The sequence below is a fragment of the Eriocheir sinensis genome, chromosome 60 (assembly GCF_024679095.1).
Source record: "Eriocheir sinensis breed Jianghai 21 chromosome 60, ASM2467909v1, whole genome shotgun sequence".
NCBI classification, from domain to species: domain Eukaryota; kingdom Metazoa; phylum Arthropoda; class Malacostraca; order Decapoda; family Varunidae; genus Eriocheir; species Eriocheir sinensis.
In genome coordinates this window covers 2,283,716-2,306,629 of record NC_066568.1, presented here as the reverse complement: position 1 = coordinate 2,306,629, position 22,914 = coordinate 2,283,716, and the positions used below count along the sequence as shown (strand labels likewise).

Genomic DNA, 22,914 nt, shown 5'->3' with positions numbered 1-22,914 from the left:
CTGAGATACTTAATAAATCAACTAACCACAATCTCTCTCTCTCTCTCTCTCTCTCTCTCTCTCTTAACAGCTCGGTCCAAACGCCCCTCCACTGATGAACTCGGAAACCTAACAACTGGGGAAGGAGGAGGAGGAGGAAGAGGAGGAGGAGGAGGAGGCGGAGGAAGAGAGGAGGTGGAGGAGGAGGAGGAGGAACAGGAGTACGAGGAGGAAGTGCTTGAAATCCCTCCGAGTTTCAGCTCCAGCGGGCAGGACTTCACGGTGGAGGTGGGAGGGGACATAACCTTCCCGTGCCAGGTGGAGAACAAAGGTAAGGCATGTTTCAATTTGTATTTTTTTTTTGTGGGGTTTCATTAGGTGGAAGAGGGATCAAGACTCTCTCTCTCTCTCTCTCTCTCTCTCTCTCTCTCTCTCTCTGTATGTATCCCACCGCTGCCACCAGTGTAATATTCTCTCTCTCTCTCTCTCTCTCTCTCTCTCTCTCTCTCTGTATCCCACCGCTGCCACCAGTGTAACATTTTCTCTCTCTCTCTCTCTCTCTCTCTCTCTCTCTCTCTCTCTCTCTCTCTCTCTCTCTCTCTCTCTCTGATATACGTAATAAATCCACTAACCACATTTCGCGTTTCAGTATTAAATTTTAGGTGGCTTTTTTTTTTTTTAATAGTGAAGCATGTTTCATTTATGCTTACTTTTTTATGAATATATTTTAATTTTGAAGGGTTGATAACAATGTTTCAGAGTTGAGTTGTGATTGTGTGTTTTTTTCTATTGGTGAAGCATGTTTCAGTGGATATTTTATAGTGTTTGTGAAAGGGGGGGGGAGTAAGTATTGTGAGGGGGGAGGGGGAGGAAGCATGTTTCAGTATTAATTTGTGGGTGAATTTACTGTGTCTGTCTAGTGGTAAAGCATGTTTCATTTATTTTTGACGCTGTTAAAGAACGGGGATTAGAATTGGAGGGGCGAGGTAGAAGCATGTCTCAGTGTGAAGTTATGGTTGGGTTAGGAGAGATAAGTTAGGTTAGGATATGTTAGGATATTTAAGGATAAGTAAAAGCAGATTAGGATGTGGTTCAATTAGTTTAGGTCAGGTCAGGTCAGGTCAGGTCAGGTCAGGTCAAGTTAGGTTAGGATATTAAGGATAAGTAAAAGGAGATTAGGCTGTGCTTCAATTAGGTCAGGTCAGGTCAGGTCAGGTCAGGTCAGGTCAGGTCAGGTCAGGTCAGGTCAGGTTAAGTTAGGTTAGGATATTAAGGATAGGTAAAAGCAGATTAGGATGTGCTTAAATTAGCTTAGGTAAGGTCAGGTCAGGTCAGGTCAGGTTAAGTTATAGGAGGATTACCTGCTCTAAGTCAATCTCTCACCTGTCTTCTAATTGACCAGGTGCTTTCATGCTCATGTTCAAACGTGTTCTGGCCAACGGAGAACATCGGATGCTCTTTGTGGGGGAGATGAACGTAAGTATTGATAGATAGATAGATGAATGGATAGATTGATAGATAGTGTTTAAAATGTATATATCTTCTCTACTCTTTTTTTCTCTCTCTTTCCTTCTCTCCTCCTCCTTTCCACATCCTTTCTTTAATTTCCTTTTTCTCCTTCCTCCTCCTCCTCCTCCTCCTCCTCCTCCTCTTTCAACCATGAGAAATGTTCTGTCCAATTTACTAATGCAAGAGTTGACTGATATCTTCATTCCTCTCTTTTCTTTTCCTCCTTTCTACATGCTGTCTTCAATATCCCTCTTCTCTTTCTTCCTCCTCCTCCTCCTCCTCCTTCAACCAAGAAAAATGTTCTGTCCAATTTACTAATGCAAGAGTTGACTGGTATCTTCATTCCTCTCTTTTCTTTTCCTCCTTTCTACATGCTTTCTTCAATATCCCTCTCTTCCTTCTTCCTCCTCCTCCTCCTCCTCCTCCTTCAACCAAGAGAAATGTTCTGTCCAATTTACTAATGCAAGAGTTGACTAGCATCTTCATTCCTCTCTTTTCTTTTCCTCCTTTCCACATGCTTTCTTCAATATCCCTCTCTTCGTTCTTCCTCCTCCTCCTCCAAGAGTTGACTAGCATCTTCATTCCCTTCTTTTCTTTTCTTTCCTCTCCTGTCTTCAATCCTCCTCCTCCTCCTCCTCCTCCTCCTTCAACCAAGAAAAATGTTCTGTCCAATTTATTAATGCAAGAGTTGACTGGTATCTTCATTCCTTCATCCCTGTGCTATCCTTTTCCTCCGTTTTTCTTAACCAATTATATCTATACTATCCTGTTTCTCTGTTTTGTCTTATACCACTACTACTACTACTACTACTACTACTACTACTACTACTACTGCTACTACTACTACTACTCCTCTTCACAGCTCAAGAACTCCAAAAGGCTTACCAAGAGCGGGGACTCCTTCATCCTTCAGGGCGTCAAACGGAGTCACGCTGGGCGGTACGTCTGTCGCATTGAGTCCTCACCAGCCATTGAGGTCACCCACACTCTTGACGTCCAATACCCGGCCACGGTGAGTATTCGGGGGATGGAGCTGAGAATGAGAAAGGGGTGGGTGAGTCTTGGGAGTGAGAAATGGGAGTGGGGTTGAAAACTAGTAATGGGGGGTGAAAAATAGAAATAGAAGTAGCATCTCAACTCTTTCACAACCAAAGACTAGAATCAACCTAACCTATTATATTCCCTATAACTCAACACACATCGTTCTTCCCCTTCCTCACCTCCTCCCCTGGGTGTTCCTCGGCCCACAGGTGCGTCGCATGAGCCCAGCCGTGCAGCGTGTCACCCAGGGCGTCCCCGTCAGGCTGGAGTGTCAGGCGGATGGCAACCCCCCGGCCGCCATCAGTTGGAGCAGGCAGCAGGGGCGCCTTCCTTCAGGGGCACAAGCTGAGGAGGTGACCAGGGACAGGATGATATGAGTGTTTGGTCGACCTGATGATATTAACTTTATTACTTGATTAGATTATTACTTTGTTCTTACCGGTTCATTTTGTTATCTATCTATATTCTTAGCTACTTATATCAAATTACCTGGTTGGATTAGATGCTATAGTTGTATGCACACGGCCCGAGAGGAATATGGAGAGAAAAGGTAGAGGAAGAAAAGGAAGGGAAAATAAGTTGGAAAATAGGAAAATAAAAAAATAGGAAAATTGAAAGGAAGGAATAGGAATAGACAGACTTTCCGGCCCATGAGGAATAAGGAGAGAAAAGGTAGAGGAAGAAAAGGAAAGGGAAATAAGTTGGAAAATAGGAAAATAAAAAAATAGGAAAATTGAAAGGAAGAAAAGGAATAGGAATAGACAGACTTTCCGGCCCATGAGGAATAAGGAGAGAAAAGGTAGAGGAAGAAAATTAAAGGGAAATAAGTTGGAAAATAGGAAAATAAAAAAATAGGAAAATTGAAAGGAAGAAAAGGAATAGGAATAGACAGACTTTCCGGCCCGAGAGGAATAAGGAGAGAAAAGGTAGAGGAAGAAAAGGAAAGGAAAATAAGTTGGAAAATAGGAAAATTGAAAGGAAGAAAAGGAATAGGAATAGACAGACTTTCCGGCCCATGAGGAATAAGGAGAGAAAAGGTAGAGGAAAAAAAGGAAAGGAAAATAAGTTGGAAAATAGGAAAATAAAAAAATAGGAAAATTGAAAGAAAGAAAAAGAATAGGAATGGACAGACTTTCCAACCCCCACCCCACCCCTCCTCACAGATAGATAGATAGATAGATAGATGGTTTATCGACTACAGCATAGCAGATACATATTAATAAAGATATACATTACAAGTACAACACCACAATATCATTCATAAAAAATCAGAAATACACAAAAAACAATTCCCTCCCCCTTCCCCCCCAAAAAAGCAACCACAACCTCCCCTCCCCCCCTGTCGAAATCCCAATCCACTTGTGCAGTTCTGAGGTGCAGCAATAGAGCGGACAATTAAATTCCCCGACAAGTTGTTTTACAGACAATACCAACAACCTCCAACCCGATATTGATCCTGTTGCAATGGTGATCAGTTACTCTCGTGCCCACCACCTATACCCCCCCCCCTTAATCACCTTCCTCTCCCCCCCTTCCACCCACTCCACCCCAGGGCCGCAGCATTAGCCTAGGCAAGGTGGATCGGCATGTGGAGGGGACCTACATCTGCACGGCCTCAAACGGAGTAGGCGCTCCCTCATCCGCCACCATGAAAATAGATGTGGAGTACCCGCCCCAAGTCTCCACCAAGCAGGTATGATGTGGATGTCTTTGATTTTTGTTATGTTTTGTTTTCGGGGGTAGGCTATCATATGGTTTCTGTTTTTTGTTATGTTTTGTTTTCGGGGGTAGGCTATCATATGGTTTCTGTTTTTTGTTATGTTTTGTTTTCGGGGGTAGGCTATCATATGGTTTCTGTTTTTTGTTATGTTTTGTTTTCGGGGGTAGGCTATCATATGGTTTCTGTTTTTTGTTATGTTTTGTTTTCGGGGGTAGGCTATCAAATGGTTTCTGTTTTTTGTTATGTTTTGTTTTCGGGGGTAGGCTATCAAATGGTTTCTGTTTTTTGTTATGTTTTGTTTTTTGGGGGTAGGCTATCAAATGGTTTCTGTTTTTTGTTATGTTTTGTTTTTGGGGGTAGGCTATCATATGGTTTCTGTTTTTTGTTATGTTTTGTTTTTTGGGGGTAGGTTATCAAATGGTTTCTGTTTTTTGTTATGTTTTGTTTTTTGGGGGTAGGTTATCAAATGGTTTCTGTTTTTTGTTATGTTTTGTTTTCGGGGGTAGGCTATCATATGGTTTCTGTTTTTTGTTATGTTTTGTTTTTTGGGGGTAGGTTATCAAATGGTTTCTGTTTTTTGTTATGTTTTGTTTTTTGGGGGTAGGCTATCATATGGTTTCTGTTTTTTGTTATGTTTTGTTTTTTGGGGGTAGGCTATCAAATGGTTTCTGTTTTTTGTTATGTTTTGTTTTTTGGGGGTAGGCTATCATATGGTATCTCTCTCTCTCTCTCTCTCTCTCTCTCTCTCTCTCTCTCTCTCTCTCTCTCTCTCTCTCTCTCTCTCTCTCTTGCTTTATTATTTCTTACTCCTTCATTCCCTTTCTCTCATTCTTTCACTATTTCTTTCTTTTTCTCTTTCTCTTCCTTACTCCATTCCCTTTTCTCATTCTTTTCCTTATTTCTCCTTTTTCTTATTCATTCTCTAACTTTTCCTTCTTTTTCCTTCTTTCTCCTTCTTACTGTCTCTAACTTTTCCTTCTTTTCTTTTTTCTCCCTTTTCTCATTCACTTAATTCCTCTTTCTCTCTCATTCTTTTACTCTCTTTTTCTCATTCACTCTTTTTCTTTCTCTTTTTCTCCATGTCTCCATTTTCTCTCTCACTCTCTCCTCCCTCTTTCCTCCACCTCCTCATCCACTCCTCCACTTTCAGGCACTCCTCCACCTAGCCGAGGGAGACGAAGCCCAGTTGGTGTGTGTGGTCCATGGGCGGCCCACCCCTGAGGTCAGCTGGAAGAGGGATGGCAGCCCCCTCCAGCCTGACCCCCGCCTCAGCTCCCACCACTCCCTCCACCACCACACCCTCACCATCAGCCCCATAGAGGAGGAGGACTTTGGGGACTATACCTGCGTGGCCGAGAACTCGTTAGGGAAAGGGGAGAGTCGGCTTAGCTTGTCAGGTGGGTTGTGGTGGTGTGGTTATTGGGTTAGGTTAGGTTAGGTTAAGTTGGGTGAGGTTGGTATAAGGTGGTGTTAAGTTAGGTTGGGTAAGGTAGGTATATGGTGATTTCTTACCTGGATGACGTTTCCCTATGAGCCATGCTAGAGCAAACCATCAGGCAAAGAACCGAAAGGTCTCACCAACCAATGCGCCAGCCTATCCAAGCTCATCAAACAACAGAACATAATCCAATAAGACACAGGCGCAGGATGTTAAGTTAGGTTGGGTTAGGTTGGTATAAGGTGGTGTTAAGTTAGGTTGAGTTTAGACTATGTGTCATTGACATCTTTCCACCATTACGAAATTCATCGCAGAATCTTGGGGTGTCGCTGGAATGAACTCATGTCAAATTGGCAGTTACGTGAGGACCAGACTGGTGCCTTTGGTGATCAGTGCCTGATCAGAATTATAGGATATTGCTGGAATGGCTTTGCATCAAGCTGCCAATTACTCTGTGAGACTGATTCTATGCCTATTATCTGCATAGCCTGTGAACACCAACTTCAGCTATAAGGGCATGTGGCACAGCGCCCTGAAGCCAACCCTGCTCGTGGGGTTGGCTCTGTTAGACACAGCCCTGAGTGGAGGAGGCCGAGGGGACGCACACAAACCTCGTGGTTTGAACAAGTCAATAAATGGGAAAAGTGCTGCATGGGAATTTGCTCAAAAGAGCAAAACTTCTCCTACTTCTCTTTCATCTTTTATGATCTTTCTTCTTCTCGTCTTCCTCCTCCTTAACCCCCTCTATTGCCCATATCCCCTAGGCCTACCAAAGGAGCCGAGGATGACCAGCAGTCCTGCAGGGGGCGAGGAGACGTCCTACACCCTCACCTGGGAGGTCGAGAGCACCTCCCCCATCGTCATGTATCGCGTTGAGTACCGGCCGCGCCAGGTGAGAGAAAAACATTGAAATATTTCAGAGAAAAAAATTTATTAAAGGAAGGAACCAGAGAAAAATGTAATAATAAAGTATGTAAAGAATCTCTTCTCACAACACTAATAATGAATGAAATAGCACCAAAATCAACCAAATAGCACCAAAATCAACCAATAAGCACCAAAAGTCAACCAAATAATACCAAAAATCAACCAAAAAACTCCAAATATGAATGAAATAGCACCAAAATCAACCAGATAACACCAAAATCAACCAAAAAACACCAAAAATCAACCAAATAACACCAAAATCAACCAAATAACACCAAAATCAACCAAGTAACAACAAAATCTACCAAAAAACACCAAAAAGCAACCAAAAAACAACAAAAATCAACCAAATAATACCAAAATCAGCCAAATAACACCAAAATCAAGCAAATAACACCAAAATCAACCAAAAAGCACCAAAAATCAACCAAAAAGCCCCAAAATCTACAAAAAAACACCAAAAATCAACCAAATAACACCAGAATTAACCAAAAATCAACCAAATAACACAAGAATCAACCCATAAGCACCAAAAATCAACCAAGTAACACCAAAACCTATAAACTAACACCCTATTTTTCCACCAGGGGGCCGAGAGTCCATTCCCGAGAGAGTGGATTCCTCGCCTCCAGACAGCGCAAGGACTAACACAACCCAGCACAGCCCCGAACAACCCACACTCCTCCTCCTCCTCCTCCTTCTCCTTCTCCTCCTCCTCTTCCTCCTCCACACTGTACCACATGAGCCACGCGCTGAAGGATCTATGGCCTGCGACGGACTACGAGGCAACGGTGGCGGTGGAAAATAAATACGGGTGGTCGGCCAAGTCTGGGGTCTTCCACTTCAATACGCGGAGGGGTGAGTGGAGAGGTGGAGTTTGGAAATACCGTATAATCTAAAAATTTTCCCCATTCTCCATTCCTTTTATTTTTTCAGCACACGACATGGAGTTTGTACAATAACACCTTGGTTTATAAGTGCCTTACTTTACGAGTGTTTTGATATACGAGCAAAATAAATCACTAAAAATGCCTTGGTTTACGAGCGGAGTGTGCGTTCCCTTTGTTCGCTGCAAAACGAGTGCTCAGAGTGGAAAATAATGGGAATGGGGTCTCAGTATGCGTTGTACACTTGCAGAGGCAGCACCCTAACGTTTGGGCTCCAGTGTGCAACCTTTGTGTTTTGAGCAGTACAGTGTGCGTTCGTTTTGGTTTACGAGTTTTCTGGTTTGCATGTGAAATTCCGGAACGAATTAAGCTCGTAAACCGAGGTATGACATAACCTTGTTCCCAATTAGTCCAGATAAGGCCAATGATAATGTATAATTTTTTTTCCAGAGGTGGCGGTGGGTCGGTCCGCCAGTGGGTGCGGCCGTGTCTTCCCCAGCGCGCCCTTCCTGCCCTTCACCCTATTGCTGGTTGTGGCTGCCATTCATGCTGCTGTGTGCTCCTAAGGCTAATATAGGCGAGTGCTCCCTCCCTCCTTCCCTCCCTCTTGCCCTCTCGCTCTCCATAATCGGGTTAAGAAAGACTCCGAACAAGTTTACATTTATCGCCCTTTTTTTAATTAATGGTGTGATGATATGGACTAAGAGAAATGGGATGACTTAATTATGTTGGTTATTGTTATCATCTCTCTCTCTCTCTCTCTCTCTCTCTCTCTCTCTCTCCTAGCTTGCATATGTTGGGTCTCTCTTTCTTGACCGACAGGGAAAGGAATTTAATCTCACCTCATATTTTGGGGGTCATGGATAATCTGCTTCTTGTTCAAGTTCTTCATTTTCCCTTTTTTTGTTCTTCTTTGTTTTTTCCTTCTTCTTGTTCTTCTTTTCCTCCTTTTTCTTCTTCTTCTGTTACTTTGCTGGTCTTCCTCTGCTTCTTATGTATAACTTTGAGTGCAGCGATGTTCATGTTCTTCATTTTCCCTTTTCCTGTTCTCCTTTTTCTTCTTTTCTTTCTCCTTCTTCTTGTTCTTCTTCTGTTACTTTGCTGGTCCTCCTCTGCTTCTTATGTATGAGTGCAGCGACGTTAACTGATACTCTTCTTTTTCTTTTCTCTTTCAGGATACAAAGTCATTTCTAAACCCCGAGAAGCAAGTCATTTCCCGAGGCCTGTGTTCTCCCAAGTCAGGCATCCTTCTCCGTCTCATCCTCGTCATTCTCATCTTCCTCACTCTCTTCCTTCTGAAAATGAATAGAGGAACATATAAATTAAACATGAAAAAAGCTAAGCAGGATAAAAGAATACCAGGAGACAGGGCAACATGGCTTAAATCTAATTCTGCGTTAATTCATCTATGTATTTACAGTTTTAATTATCTGAAGTTGATATGTATAGTGAAGACGTTAGGGGAGAGATTGTTACTGCAATGCGTACTTGACTAAAGGTACGTGTTGGCAGGTAACGCAAGTCTCTACTCTTTGATGTGGGGCGTGTGCGCTTAACCCCTTGACTGCGGATTTCCTACCAGAAGACATCACCAAGCTACAGGAAAGGAACAAAAAGTGGCTGCTACAATTCAATGAAGAAAAATGTAAAGTCCTGCACCAACACCACATGGGAAACACTCCACTATCCACCACAGAGGCAGAGAAAGACCTGGGAGTGTATGTTACCAGGCTACCAGTGAAGGGATATCCAGCACACCAATACCACATGGGAAACACTCCACTATCCACCACAGAGGCAGAGAAAGACCTGGGAGTGTATGTTACCAGGCTACCAGTGAAGGGATATCCAGCACACCAATACCACATGGGAAACACTCCACTATCCACCACAGAGGCAGAGAAAGACCTGGGAGTGTATGTTACCAGGCGACCAGTGAAGGGATATCCAGCACACCAATACCACATGGGAAACACTCCACTATCCACCACAGAGGCAGAGAAAGACCTGGGAGTGTATGTTACCAGGCTACCAGTGAAGGGATATCCAGCACACCAATACCACATGGGAAACACTCCACTATCCACCACAGAGGCAGAGAAAGACCTGGGAGTGTATGTTACCAGGCTACCAGTGAAGGGATATCCAGCACACCAATACCACATGGGAAACACTCCCCTATCCACCACAGAGGCAGAGAAAGACCTGGGAGTATATGTTACCAGGCTACCAGTGAAGGGATATCCAGCACACCAATACCACATGGGAAACACTCCACTATCCACCACAGAGGCAGAGAAAGACCTGGGAGTGTATGTTACCAGGCTACCAGTGAAGGGATATCCAGCACACCAATACCGCATGGGAAACACTCCACTATCCACCACAGAGGCAGAGAAAGACCTGGGAGTGTGTTACCAGGCTACCAGTGAAGGCCAAATCCATGCCAATCACAGCGGACGGGTTAACTTAACTTCCCTCTTAATTTTTGTACATATTAACGCCTGACTTGTGACACTGCTGACCTGCCCTCCTCCTGCTTGTGATGAGTCTTGTACAGTTACCCTTCAAAAAATATTACCGTTGTGAGTGATATTATAAGAGAATGAGGAGGAAAGAAAGATATTATAAACGAATGAATGTCTCTGTTGTAAATGGTATATATGTTATGTCTGGAGGTCATTTTCACACCCACTATAAAAATAATATTAACCAAGTGAGGGAGAAGGACTTAATGAAGGTTTGTGAGTGCTGTAAATGGTGAGGAAGAGGAGATAGTGAAGGGAGAAGAAGAAAAGGAAATGGAGGAGGAGGAGACAAGGAGAGAAGGAGAGGAGAAGAAGGAGGAAAGAAAACACTGAGAAGAAAAAGAAAGAGAAGGAAAAGGAGATGGAAAACTGGAGAATCGAGAATGGAGATTGAATAAGAGAAGAGGAAGAAAGAGGATGAGAAGGAGGAAAATGGAGAGATGGAGATTCATAACAAGAGAAAGCAAGGTATTAATACAAGGAAATAAACACCTATGACCGCTGTAAATGATATAACGTAATGAGTCGTTTTCTTATTGAATTCTGTGCCGGGGCGAGTCTGTCCTTCCCCGGCTAACCAACTCACTATAACTGTACATACTCTTCCAAATATGCAACTCCTTAGATGAAGCCATGGCGAGTGTGCTGCGGTTAAATGTGGTAGCTTTTTATGTGGAGTGTAACACATGTCAGGCGTAGAGTGTAGATGGGGTGACCTGCCATTTACACCTGTCCCCTCATATGCTTTTTTTTTATACTTTAGGTGCTGCGTCTAGTGCCAGTAGGCTCTCTCGAGGGGCCCTTTGGATGGCCCAGCTTGTTAGTGGCACAGGCGAATTTTTTTTATAGTGGCTGCCATGATATATGACACTTGCTTGGGCCATGCTGCCCCCCGGTTCTCCTCCTGACCAAAGTCGCTGAACCCTGACCCCATTTTCCTTAATTTTAGAGTAGCCCCCCTTAAATCTTCACCCCGGCAACCGTGACCCCATTTTCCTTAATTTTAGAGTAGCCCCCCCTTTAATCTCAACCCCGGCAACCCTAACCCCATTTTCCTTAATTTTAGAGTAGCCCCCCCTTAAATCTTCACCCCGGCAACCCTAACCCCATTTTCCTTAATTTTAGAGTAGCACCCCTTTAATCTCAACCCCGGCAACCCTAACCCCATTTTCTTTCAGTAACTCATCCATTAAACCATTGTTCTTCTCTCTATTAACATTCCCTGACTTAAAACAAAATCCTAACCCTTATTTATTTACCTCAAGAATAAGTTAATGTATATGTTTTCATTTTAAGGCAATCCCCCCTTAACCCGGTAGCAGCGATGGGCCAAATTTGTGCCATGATATAAGCCCCCCAAAATAGATGATGCATAATCTGATCACAAATGCTTTGATACATATTATGAAATGGTTTGTATGAGGGGCGATTTTTTCTCATTATTCTCGCTTGGGGGGACCATTAAGAAACATGATCCCTGCTGCTACCGGGTTAACTTGCTTCACCGCATAACGCAGCAAGAATTCAGTGGAGGCTCCAAGATGGCACCAAAAACAACATCGCCTTAATTGGTCTGGTCGCCACGTCTACACCATACGCCTCGTGTCTATATAACCTGTTTTTTGTATGCCGTGTGTGTCCGTGGTTCATTCCTGAGTGTGTGTATGTTTGGTTGGTGGCCCTTCATATCACACACAAAAAGGGAGAAGGGAAAAGACGTGTGATATGGAAATAAAAACTTACACCCATTAATTATTCCCCTAATAATAAATACATATACTGAGGTTAACAATAGATACCTCTCTTAACCCGGTAGCAGCGACGGGCCAAATCTGTGGCTTTACCGTGTACCAGCGATGGGCCAAATTTTTGCTATGATATAAACCCCCAAAATAGATGATGCATAAACTGATCACAAATGCGTTGATATATATTATGAAGTGGTTTGCGTGAGTGATGATTTTTTTCTCATTTTTCTCGCTTAGAGGGAAGGGCCTTTAAGAAACATGATCCCCGCAGCTACCGGGTTAAATCAGTAATTTATCGACCAAACAAATGATGGATTCTTATTTGGTCCAGGTCAAAATATAGCAAAGAAATGAGTTGTTAAATATACATACTGTGAAAAGTCTTGGTACACTAGATATTTGAGAAAACCATTTGTATTCATCTTAATATCAGACAGAATGTTAATAATTTGATACAATGAAAAAACTTAGTGCAACATATATTAACAACCATTTAAATGACTCTCAGATGTAACAATGTAACCAAAATCATTCATAAGATGGACTTTCAGCTGACCCCAGATAAAGAAATAAGACCCAATAAGACTGTAAATAACTTGATACAATGATAAAACTAATAATTTGATACAATGAAAAAAAAAACTTAGTGCAGCATATATTAACAACCATTTAAATGACTCAGATGTAACAATGTAACCAAAGAATCACTCAAGAGATGGACTTTCAACTTACCCAGATAAAGAAATAAGACTGTAAATAACTTGATACAATGATAAAACTTGGTATAAAATAGATAAAAGGAAAACCATTTGCCTCTCTACCGACGTCAAACTCTCAATGTAACTTAATATAACCGAAAAAACTAAAGAAACTAAACCCGATGAAAAATGTAAAGAGGTATAAACAGGTGGCAGCTTCCCTAATAAACACACACTCCTGATGTCAAACTCTCCCTTCATCGAGTAACATGTTTACCAGTCCGTACACGCCATCCCTTCTCTTGATGCTTGTGTCATGGTGGAAAATGCTCGGAAAAATTGGGTTGTCACAACTTGTATGTTTGTACCGAATAGAGTTCTCCTGAGGTTGTCTGTCGGGTCCGAGTGCGGCACCACCAGGTATCTTGTGTTGTCATTTTGTTGTTTACGGTGGATGATCTTGCGAGCTTTTTCTTCTGCGATGTAAAGAAGACCTTTGGGGTAGCCTAGCTTAGTAAAAGTTTTTCTTATATATTCTAATTCCTCTGAAAGGAATTCGGGGCTGAAGATTCGTAGCGCTCTCAGGAAAAAGCCTATGATTACACCCGTTTTTGTTTTCTTGCTATGAGCGCCGAGGTAGTGTATGAAGTTGTTTTTATTAGTGGGTTTCCTGTACACTTTGAATTTTACGGTGCTTCCCGATCTTGTTATCAGTGTGTCCAGAAACGGGAGTTGTTTGTCTACACAAACTGCACATTGGCAGGAATGTAAACAGTGATTTTTTCTGCCTGGTGTGAGTCCAAATTGGCGTGGTGTCTACGGATTGGTGACCATGCCCGGCTGACCAAGGGTGCGCCGCCCCCCACCCTTCACCCCTGTCATGTATCCTTGTGTTTTGTACTGATGTCTACAAATAAATGTGTCTGTACCCAAGGCTCAGTTTATCATTATCCCGTACCCCAAAACGGCAGATGAACAGCTGGGTGGGATGCATACTGTGAAATAAAGGACAGTGGCAGAGTACATTTAATACGGTGAAACTTCATCAACGGTAAACGGTAAAGAGGTCATCTCCGGAGACATCTATCACCTGTCCACCTCTGCAGGAAGACACGCCCCCCACCCCCCCCAAGCCCCGAGTGCCCACACAGTCCCCCATCCCTCACAGACCTTACTGACATCTAAGGTAAAACAAAATAACCCAAACAAATTAAAACACTAACGAACTATTTCTCCTGCTTAAAGAGTTGTCAGATAAGCTGCTAAGACACACCTCCAGTACACCTGTCACCTGTTAACGAGAGGTAGGTCTAGAGGTGTATAGTGACTTTCGGCCTAGTGTAAGGGTGTATAAGGGCCTAGTGTGAGTCAGAGTGCTCAAATAGGGTGAATTAGTGACTGCGGTGTCTTAGTCAACTTCAGAAATGTAAGTAATCGACCCCAAGGTGATGGTTCTAGTTTTCTACTGTTTATTTCTTCTTCTTCAGTCCTTCTTTCTCTCCCTTAGTCTACCTCATTCACAAGATGGACTTTCAGCTGACCCAGGTAAAGAAATAATTAGTAAGTAATCGAGCCCCAGGTGATGGTTCTAACTTTCTACTGTTTATTTCTTCTTCTTCAGTCCTTCTTTCTCTCCCTTAGTCTACCTCATTCACAAGATGGACTTTCAGCTGACCCAGGTAAAGAGATTAGTAGTAAGTAATTGAGCCCCAGGTGATGGTTCTAATTTTCTACTGTTTATTTCTTCTTCTTCAGTCCTTTTTTCTCTCCCTTAGTCTACCTCATTCACAAGATGGACTTTCAGCTGATCCAGGTAAAGAAATAATTAATAAGTAATCGACCCCAAGGTGATGGTTCTAATTTTCTACTCTTTATTTCTTCTTCTTCAGTCCTTCTTTCTCTCCTCTTCCTCAGTCTTTCAGTTCACATATGTTGCCTCTTTATTTCTTCCTCGTTTTCCTCTCTTCTCTTCCTCCTTTTCTTCTTCTCTTCGGTTTCTGCTTTCCTTTCCTTCTTTCGTTTCAAATTTGCACAGACAGACAGACAGGTAATAGCCAAGGAGCCCAGACATCTTATTATTTTCGTGATTTTAACCCATTTTCAGCTAAGAGAGACACATTACAGGTTGAATTAAGACGTGGAGACCTCTAAACTTTATAAAAACACGTGAGTTACATTAAGACAGTCGCTATATTACCTTATTTGAGTGATATTGTGAAGATTTCGATTAGCGACCACCCTCATCACCACCATTACTGTTAATTATGTCTCTTATTAACTTATTACCTGTTATTATCGTGAGGTGGTTTTTTTTTAATTACTTCTAAGTCCTTTAAATAACAGATAAGATGGTGACAAGAAGTGTGGTTAGGGAAATACTGATAAAAAGTATGTCAAGTCTTTTTAAACACCGTTGCAAATGCAGAATGTAAACAAGTCATCGTGTTATTGCTGATGATGATGGTGATGGCCTAGATTTGTAGGTAAAGGTAAATAGCTTCGCGTGGCGGCGGTGCACATCTCCGTCATACTACCCCTGGACCCTGTGGTGGAGGGGACCCCATTACCCGGGGACACAAGGCCAGGGGGACATACGGGTTACCACGTGTACCTTAAATCCCCCAGGTGTCCCCAGGTACCCCTATTTATCCCCCAGCCTGAAGGGAGGATGAACAGCTGGGTGGGACGTACGCCGGATTCGAACCCAGGTACGCGCATTCGTAAGTAGGCACGCTGACCACTTGACCACGGAGGCGCTCGATTTAAATGGGTCGGTATTACAAGACAGATTCGCTTCTCTCATCACCTTTTTCTATTTCAGTCGTGTTCTTATGATTGTCTCTTCAGGTTCATGGTACAGAGGAAGGGTCACACTACCACCAGGGTCATAAAACTACTCCTGGAAATGCCCATAACTCCTACGAAAGCCTTGTCAAATATGTGTTGATGGACGAGGAAATGTCTTAATACGATCCTTAATAGTACTGCCATTCACCATATGTTGGGTTTTTTTTTCGTTCTTTTTTTCTTCCATTTGTTCTTATTCTCTGTCTTTCTCTTGTTATCACGCTTCCTCTTTCTAACTTTCTTTTCCTTCACTTCCCATTCCTTTCCTACTTTCTAGTCCTCATTTCTCCTCCTCCTCTTCATTCCTCCAGCACTTATTTTTAGTGTATATTATTGCCTTTTTATTTATTCTAATCCAACTTCCTCTTTTTCTCCTTCCTTTTCTTAGTCTTATTAATTTCCTTTCTCTTTGTTCTTTTTCGTCTTCATTTCCTTTCTTATTCTTCGCTTTCTTCTACATCAATTTCCACTCCTTCGATCCTTTCCTCGTTTCTCGTTTCTTTTACTTCCCCCAATTAATAAATATTGCCTTAACTAACCATATACAAAACAATAAGCAATAATAATAACCCTCCTAATCAATTCCTATTCCTCATTCCTATTCCTATTTATTCCTCTTTCAGTCTTTCCACAATGGTAGGCGGAGGGAAGGACTACGTGGGTTCCCTCCTGTCCAACGTGCACGAAGGGCTTGAGTTACCTGAAGGAGCTAAGGAGGTGGTGCTGGTGAGGGGAGACTATTTATACTACCACTACGGCTGCGATGGCTTTGACGACAGGGTAAGTAGTAGTAGTAGTAGTAGTAGTAGTAGTAAGAATGGTAACCGTAATAACAATGTGTGAATGTATTTCTTAGACGCAATCTTATTTCTACGTAGTTTAGAGTCATACATCACGGCAGCCATTATAAATAAAATTCGCCTGCGCCAAGAAGACCCTCACAGGCTCTATAGGCAGCACGTAAACAACAACAGCAAAAATCCTACCACCTATTCCCGCTTCCTTTCTCACCACCATCTTCCTTCCTACCCTCCTAAATATCCTACTCTAGGGATGGGGGTGCGGCTACAGGACTCTCATGACGGCGTGTTCATGGGTCAGAGGTCAACTGCAGGGGGTCAAGGAAGAATCTCAGCTGCCTCCCGTGCCCACTAACAGAAGGATTCAGGAGATATTAGTGGATATTGGCGACAAGGAGGCCGGCTTCGTAGGCTCCCGGCAGTGGATTGGAAGTTTGGAGGTGAGAAAAGATATCAAATAGTTTTTATTCTGAAACATTCAGGGCTCACACATCCACATTTGGTAGGGGTTTCGTAAGGAGTTGTTGTAGGTGTTTCCATGGGTAGTTTTATGAGCTTATCGATAGTTTGACAAGGCTTCTGCGCCATGAATGTGAATAGACGTAATAGAACCTGACTAATCTCCTTTAAGACCTTTGAAAATAGTTGATGTGAGAGCCAAAAGCGTCTGAGAATACACACCAATCATTCAATTAACGTAGAGAAGATGGCGCCATTATAAACACTTGCCTGCGCCATGACGAGCTGGGGCCGACTACCATCTAGGCCCCTCAAGAAAAGCCTACTGGCGCTATAGGGGTACACGGAAAAAAAAAAAAATCAGTCAACTAATCAAATAATCAATCCACTCCCCCAGGTTTCCTACGTCCTGGACACCCTGTATGACATCCCCAGCAAGATCCTACACCTGGGTAAAGGGGAGGAACTCGAGGGACAGCTGAGCACCCTTGAGGAACACTTCAGGAGGAAAGGCGCCCCCGTGATGATGGGCGGAGAGACGGACGTGTCTTCCAAGGGCATCATGGGCGTGTGTAGAGGGGAAGAAGATGCTTACCTACTCGTGGTGGTGAGTAAAGGATGAAGGAGTGAAAGAAAGAGAGAAAGGGAAGGAAAATGGATGGCTGTTGGTTACTGTTAAGGGAGTCAATGGATCGAATGTGTAGAAAGGAAGATGATGGTAAATTAATTGAAAATGGAGAGGAAAGAAACAGAAGGAAAGAAGATGCATGTTGTTTAATTAAAGGGAATCATAAGTGTGTAGAGGAGGAAAAGAATAGTAAAGAAGTGTGGAAGAGAGAGAGAGAGAGAGAGAGAGAGAGAGAGAGAGAGAGAGATCTTTATCTATATCTTTATCTGTCTCAATATGTCTATTTTCAGGTCTAATCTCTCTATCTCAATCTATTTAGCTATATCTACTTCATGTGTTATATCTCTTTCTATCTTTCTCTTTTATCTATCTTCAAATCTTTTATCTATTTTCTATATATCTATTATCAAGTCTTATCTCCTTCAATCTTTTTATATAAATTAACAGGTCTGTCTATCTATCTCTAGTATCTTTTTTTCAGGACCCGCATTTCTGGGGTCAAGCGACAGAGGGCAGGTCACTTCAGGTCAGTGGCTGGGTCAAATGGCAGCCTCTGAGCGACTTCCATCAGTCCACTTTCTATAACCTGTGCCTGCCCCAACTCTCCGCCGCCCAGACTACGCATTAACCCAATAAATGAAGACTTACCGGAAGACTTTAAACTTTTTCTCCTTCCTTGAATTCTGCGCATTTTAATTCCTGGAAAGATTCAAGGGTAAAGGAAGGAGAGAATAAGATAGAGAGTTAGGAAAGAGGGAAGAAAGAGGAAGACAAAAGAAGAGAATCAAGATGGAAGAAGACGTTGATAAAGGGAGAGAAGAGATGGAGGGAGAGAAGAAGAGAGGGAGGGAGGAGGTGAAGGGCATGAAGTGGAAGAGAGAGCGAGCAAATAATGAGAGAGAGGTGAGGATAACGGGTGCACTGAAGGAGAGAGAGAGAGAGAGAGAGAGAGAGAGAGAGAGAGAGAGAGAGAGAGAGAGAGAGAGAGAGAGAGCAGCTTATCCAGTATGAGAAAAATGACAACTTACATAAAATAATAAAGAAAAAAATGAGAGAGACAGAGGAAGAGAAGGCGGAAGAAAGATGGAGAAAGAGGAAGGGTGGGAAAAACGGGGGAAAAAACACTTATACGTTCACGCATCCATACACACACACACACACACACACACACACACACACAAAGGTATACTCAGACTATATCTTGCATTCGTGGTGTTAAGACATAGGTAGCCAGGAAACGGAAAGACAGACAGACAGACTACCAAAAAAGTTATATAACCCACCACCACCATCACCACCACAACCGGAAAGACGTACAGACAGACAGACTATCAAAAAAAGAATTATATAACCCACCACCACCATCACCACCACAACTGGAAAGACAGACAGACGGTCTACCAAAAAATAATTATATAACCAAACAACAACAACAACAACAGCTAAAAGAAGAGAAGGCATACAGCATACATCATGAGGTCAGTGCATAGAATATAAGTGATACAAGGCAGTTAATAGGCGCTAAAGTGACTTAGATATCCTTTCAGTCTCTACCTTACCTTGGAATTAATAAGTACCGGTATGTATTAAAAATAGTATATGCTGAATAATAAATAAATGGTAAGCTATATACACTGGTAAATAAAATAAAAGGAGTAAAAATCAAATAAATGTAAAATTAGAATATACTAAATAGATTAATAATGTTAAAAAATTGCAAAAAATAAATCAAAATAAGGAAAATAGCAATAAATATAGAAATAGCAGCACTAATGACAGTAGTAGTGGTAGTAGTAGTAACCGTAGTAGTAGTAGTAGTAGTAGTAGTAGTAACCGTAGTAGTAGTAGTAGTAGTAGTAACAGTAGTAGTAGTAGTAGTAGCAGTAGTAACAGTAGTAGAAGTAGTAGTAGTAACAGTAGTAATAGTAGTTGTAGTCATAGTAACAGTAGTAGTAGTAGTAGTAGTAGTAGCAGTAGTAACAGTAGTAGCAGTAGTAACAGTAGTAGCAGTAGTAGTAGTAGTAGTCAATCATTTGAAGCGGTTCAAAATAGACTAAAAAGGAAATACAAGTCAGCAAAACATCTTCCTCCTTTCTCTCCACCACCAACACCTCCGCCACCTTAATTTTTCCACTTTTACCACATTTCCACATGACGGCGGCGCTTCCTAGTACTACCAAACACCCCTGCGGCTCCACCTCCGTCTCCCCTGGCTCGTGGGTCTCGGTAAAGCGGTTCAAAAGATAAATAAAAGGAAAAATAATGTGCCACGCTTTCTCGCGGCCCATCCTGTCAGCCTCCAGTGTAGCCAGAAAAATGGTCACACCTGATCACTTGGAGCGGTGGAGGAGGGGTAACTTATATATAATTATTGACTATTTACACCCAGTTTGATGTTTCCAGAGACAAATCTTCAAAATCATGGCGCGCAAGAGCTTATAGATGAGCAATAGCAGTCGTGTAATGGTTAAGGAAGAGCAAATCTAACCTTTTCTTATTTATTCTTCAGCTTTAAAACCAGTTATGAGTTAAGAAAGTTATCAAACCACTGCCAAATGTAACCTTTCTGGTTTTCTCTGTTATTATTCTACCGTTATTTTATGCCTTTCTATCTTTCCTTATTCTTCTCTTAGTCAATTATGGATTAAGAAAGAGCTATATCAACCCACTACCAAATCTAACCTTCCAGTGACCTGAGATTATTAAAATTCAACCACGAAAATCAAGTCAGATTCATGAAAACTAAACCAAAATAAGATATCATTTGTATTAACTTTTCCTCTCTTATCTTTTGCAGACTTTTCGCGTGGGCTGTGTTAGTTTACTGGGTGTTAGCGGACGTGATGGTGAGCGCGAGGCAAGCACCATCATCACCATCACCGACACCATCACCACCGCAGGAGAAGGAATTTAGAGGAGTTACCGCTGGAAATCCATCATCATCATCATCATCATCACCGTCATCGCACCATATCTACCGCTGGAACGGGATAACTAACACAATTACCCATTACAACTCACCATCACCCTTAATTCACCATAACTACAGTTCGAGAAAGCCTACCAATACCATTAACCCTAAAACCAGTCCTAAAATACAGAAAATAAAGGAGAAAAACGAAAAACATGAGACAATCTTAGCAACTCTTGTTGACTTACACCAAAACACCGTTACCAGACAAATAGACACACCTCTGGCTATCCCCTCCGACTCCCTTCCTGTTTATTCCTCTCTATCTCCGAATTACTTGACATTTACGAGGGAAACGGACGACACAAGTAATAAATCATTCCTCATCTATGCCCTGGATGTGGTGAGGACTCTGGCAGCTGCAGGGTTGGAGAGAAAAATCATAAAATATATCGATAGTGAATCCCTGATGTCAAGTCGAAATTTCTCCCTCGTTGGGCTATCCTTACTTCTCCTACTCTTCAACAGTCTTTTATACATCCTCAGCAACATCTACGTCAATAAGAACAGTGATGATAGCAACGATAATGATGATGAGAGCAATAGTAGCGGTAGAGATATTCCTGAGGGTTTGATTTTAAAAGATTTCGATATCAGTGACATTATTCGTAAGGTCAGCGAAGAGAATGAGATGGAATGAAGGAAAGAATGAGTTAATTGATGGATAGATAGACAAATAAACATGGAATTATTGATTGCACTTTCCTTAGCCTATGAAATGAAATGAAGGAAGGAAAAATGAGTTAATAGATGGATAAATAGATAAATAAACATAGTATCATTGATTGCACTTCCCTTATATACAGGGCGGTATTCTCAAACGCTTCTACCTCCCACATCAACTATTTCCAAAGCACAAAAAGGAGATTAATCGTTTTTTCATGGGGGTTTTATCACATTCATGGTACAGAAGAAGGGTCACACTACCACCAGAGTCATTAACTACCTCTGGAAATGCCCACAACGCCTCCGAAAGCCTTGTCATATATGTGTGTTAGGGCGACGATAGATTTGAGAATACGAGTCCATATATCTTGCTACCTACCTATCAATACATACCTACGTAACCTATCTACCTACCTGGCTACACCTTGCATATTAATCACAGGTGTCAAGGGCAAGGGCACCAAAACAAGAGGAAAAAGAGGAGGAGGAGGAGGAGGAGGAGGAGGAGATTAAGAACAGTATTTGCATAGAGAAAAGGAGGAGGGAAAGGAGGACGTAGGAAGGAGTGCGAATCTAGTCTTCCTCCTCCTACTCCTACTCCTCCTCATCCTCTTCCTCCTTTTCTCTCGTCTTCCTACCCTAGATATGTCAGTGTGTGTGTGTGTGTGTGTGTGTGTGTGTGTGTGTGTGTGTGTGTGAAGATGGAGGAGGAGGAGAGGATGAGGAGGAGAAGGAGGAAGAAGAGAAAGACGTACTGGCCACTGTCCAAGTAGTATAGAGTCTTTTTCTCCTCCTTCTCCTCCTCCTCCTACTTATCCTCCTCTTCCTTCTCCTTCTCCTCCTCTTTCTCTACTTTCTTTTACACAGAATACTAATAATTATCTTGGGTTGTTTTCTTCCGTGTGTGTGTGTGTGTGTGTGTGTGTGTGTGTGTGTGTGTGTGTGTGTGTGTGTGCTTGTCAAACATTCATGACCTTTGGAAACGAGAATATAAAACCGCAACTGGAGAGAGAGAGAGAGAGAGAGAGAGAGAGAGAGAGAGAGAGAGAGATTTGAGGTCAGTGTCTTCTCTACATTTCCCCTTCCTCCCCTCTCTCTCTCTCTCTCTCTCTCTCTCTCTTACCGCTTTAAAGAACAAGTGAACCTGAAGAGAGAGAGAGAGAGAGAGAGAGAGAGAGAGAGAGAGAGAGAGAGAAGGAAAGAGAGGTCAAATAACCGTAAAAATAAATTAACAGCTAAACGATTCATAAGAAAAGAAGAAAGAAAAAAAGAATTGAAAAAAAAAGAAAGAATGAAGAATAGGACGAAGTAAAAATTAATAAAAAAAGAAACAAACAAACAAATATCAAACAAATAAAACTTGCTAAACCCGCTTCCTTATAACAGTACACACACACACACACACACACACACATTACTGACACTTCCACTCACCCCCACCTATCTCTCTCTCTCTCTCTCTCTCTCTCTCTCTCTCTCTCTCTCTCTCTCTCTCTCTTTTTAACTGGAGAGAGAGAGAGAGAGAGAGAGAGAGAGAGAGAGAGAGAGAGAGAGAGAGAGAGAGAGAGTACTTAACACACATCATTTTGCGGTTAGAAAGTTCGCTACAACAACACTCCGTTTTCTTTCATTTATTATAAGAACGTTTTTATCATAAAGAAAATGGGAAACAAGAGACGAAGTAAACAAACAAACAATTAAGTAATGAAGGGAAAACGGAAACAGCAACAACAATAGACATGATAATAATAATGATGATGATGATAATAATAATAATAATAATAATAATAATAATAATAATAATAATAATAATAATAATAATAATAATAATAATAATGATAAAAATAATAATAATGATAATAATTATGGCAATCCTTTACACGCATAATGATATATATGAAAATAAATGCTTGCAATATTTTTTTTCTTTTTTTTTCCTTCTTTCTTAACAATAGAATCTTTCAAGGCAAACGAACAAGCAAACAAAGAACAATGCAACAAAGGAAGAATAGAAGGAAAAAAAAGAACAATAGCGATAATAATAATAATAATAATAATAATAATAATA

At 41.8% G+C, this 22,914-nt stretch overlaps 2 protein-coding genes and 1 long non-coding RNA gene across 8 annotated transcripts in view; 2 read left to right on the top strand and 1 right to left on the bottom strand.

Annotated features, from left to right (window-relative positions):
• The window catches only part of LOC126985714 (uncharacterized), a 65,468-nt gene extending 52,043 nt beyond the window's left edge, over positions 1-13,425 (bottom strand). The window contains exons 1-5 of one of the 4 annotated variants that reach the window (XR_007738981.1): positions 9,905-13,425; positions 9,707-9,805; positions 8,344-9,607; positions 2,709-2,874; positions 2,374-2,521 (exon numbers count right to left, since the gene is read on the bottom strand). This is a non-coding gene — a long non-coding RNA (uncharacterized LOC126985714). Of the gene's footprint in view, positions 1-2,373; positions 2,522-2,708; positions 2,875-8,343; positions 9,861-9,904 lie in introns of those variants that run through there. The other 3 variants (XR_007738980.1, XR_007738979.1, XR_007738982.1) reach the window with 3 other exon arrangements.
• Positions 72-9,516, top strand: LOC126985713 (protein amalgam-like). The gene is made up of 10 exons (XM_050840886.1): positions 72-310; positions 1,382-1,455; positions 2,351-2,500; positions 2,739-2,882; positions 4,082-4,222; positions 5,400-5,646; positions 6,452-6,579; positions 7,202-7,472; positions 7,952-8,078; positions 8,677-9,516. Exons 2-9 carry the CDS (start codon positions 1,390-1,392, stop codon positions 8,065-8,067), a joined length of 1,263 nt encoding a protein of 420 aa, XP_050696843.1. The 5' UTR covers positions 72-310; positions 1,382-1,389; the 3' UTR covers positions 8,068-8,078; positions 8,677-9,516.
• Positions 13,426-14,929: 1,504 nt separating the features above from the next.
• LOC126985712 (ufm1-specific protease 1-like) lies at positions 14,930-17,862 on the top strand. 3 transcript variants are annotated; one of them, XM_050840883.1, is made up of 5 exons: positions 14,930-15,195; positions 15,946-16,102; positions 16,374-16,562; positions 16,979-17,188; positions 17,691-17,862. In XM_050840883.1, exons 2-5 carry the CDS (start codon positions 15,956-15,958, stop codon positions 17,835-17,837), a joined length of 693 nt encoding a protein of 230 aa, XP_050696840.1. In that variant the 5' UTR covers positions 14,930-15,195; positions 15,946-15,955; the 3' UTR covers positions 17,838-17,862. The 3 variants fall into 3 exon arrangements, with proteins under 3 accessions (XP_050696840.1, XP_050696839.1, XP_050696841.1); XM_050840882.1 differs by having other exon boundaries at positions 14,931-15,183; XM_050840884.1 differs by lacking the exon at positions 14,930-15,195 and adding an exon at positions 15,307-15,456.
• The last annotated feature ends 5,052 nt before the right edge of the window (positions 17,863-22,914 follow it).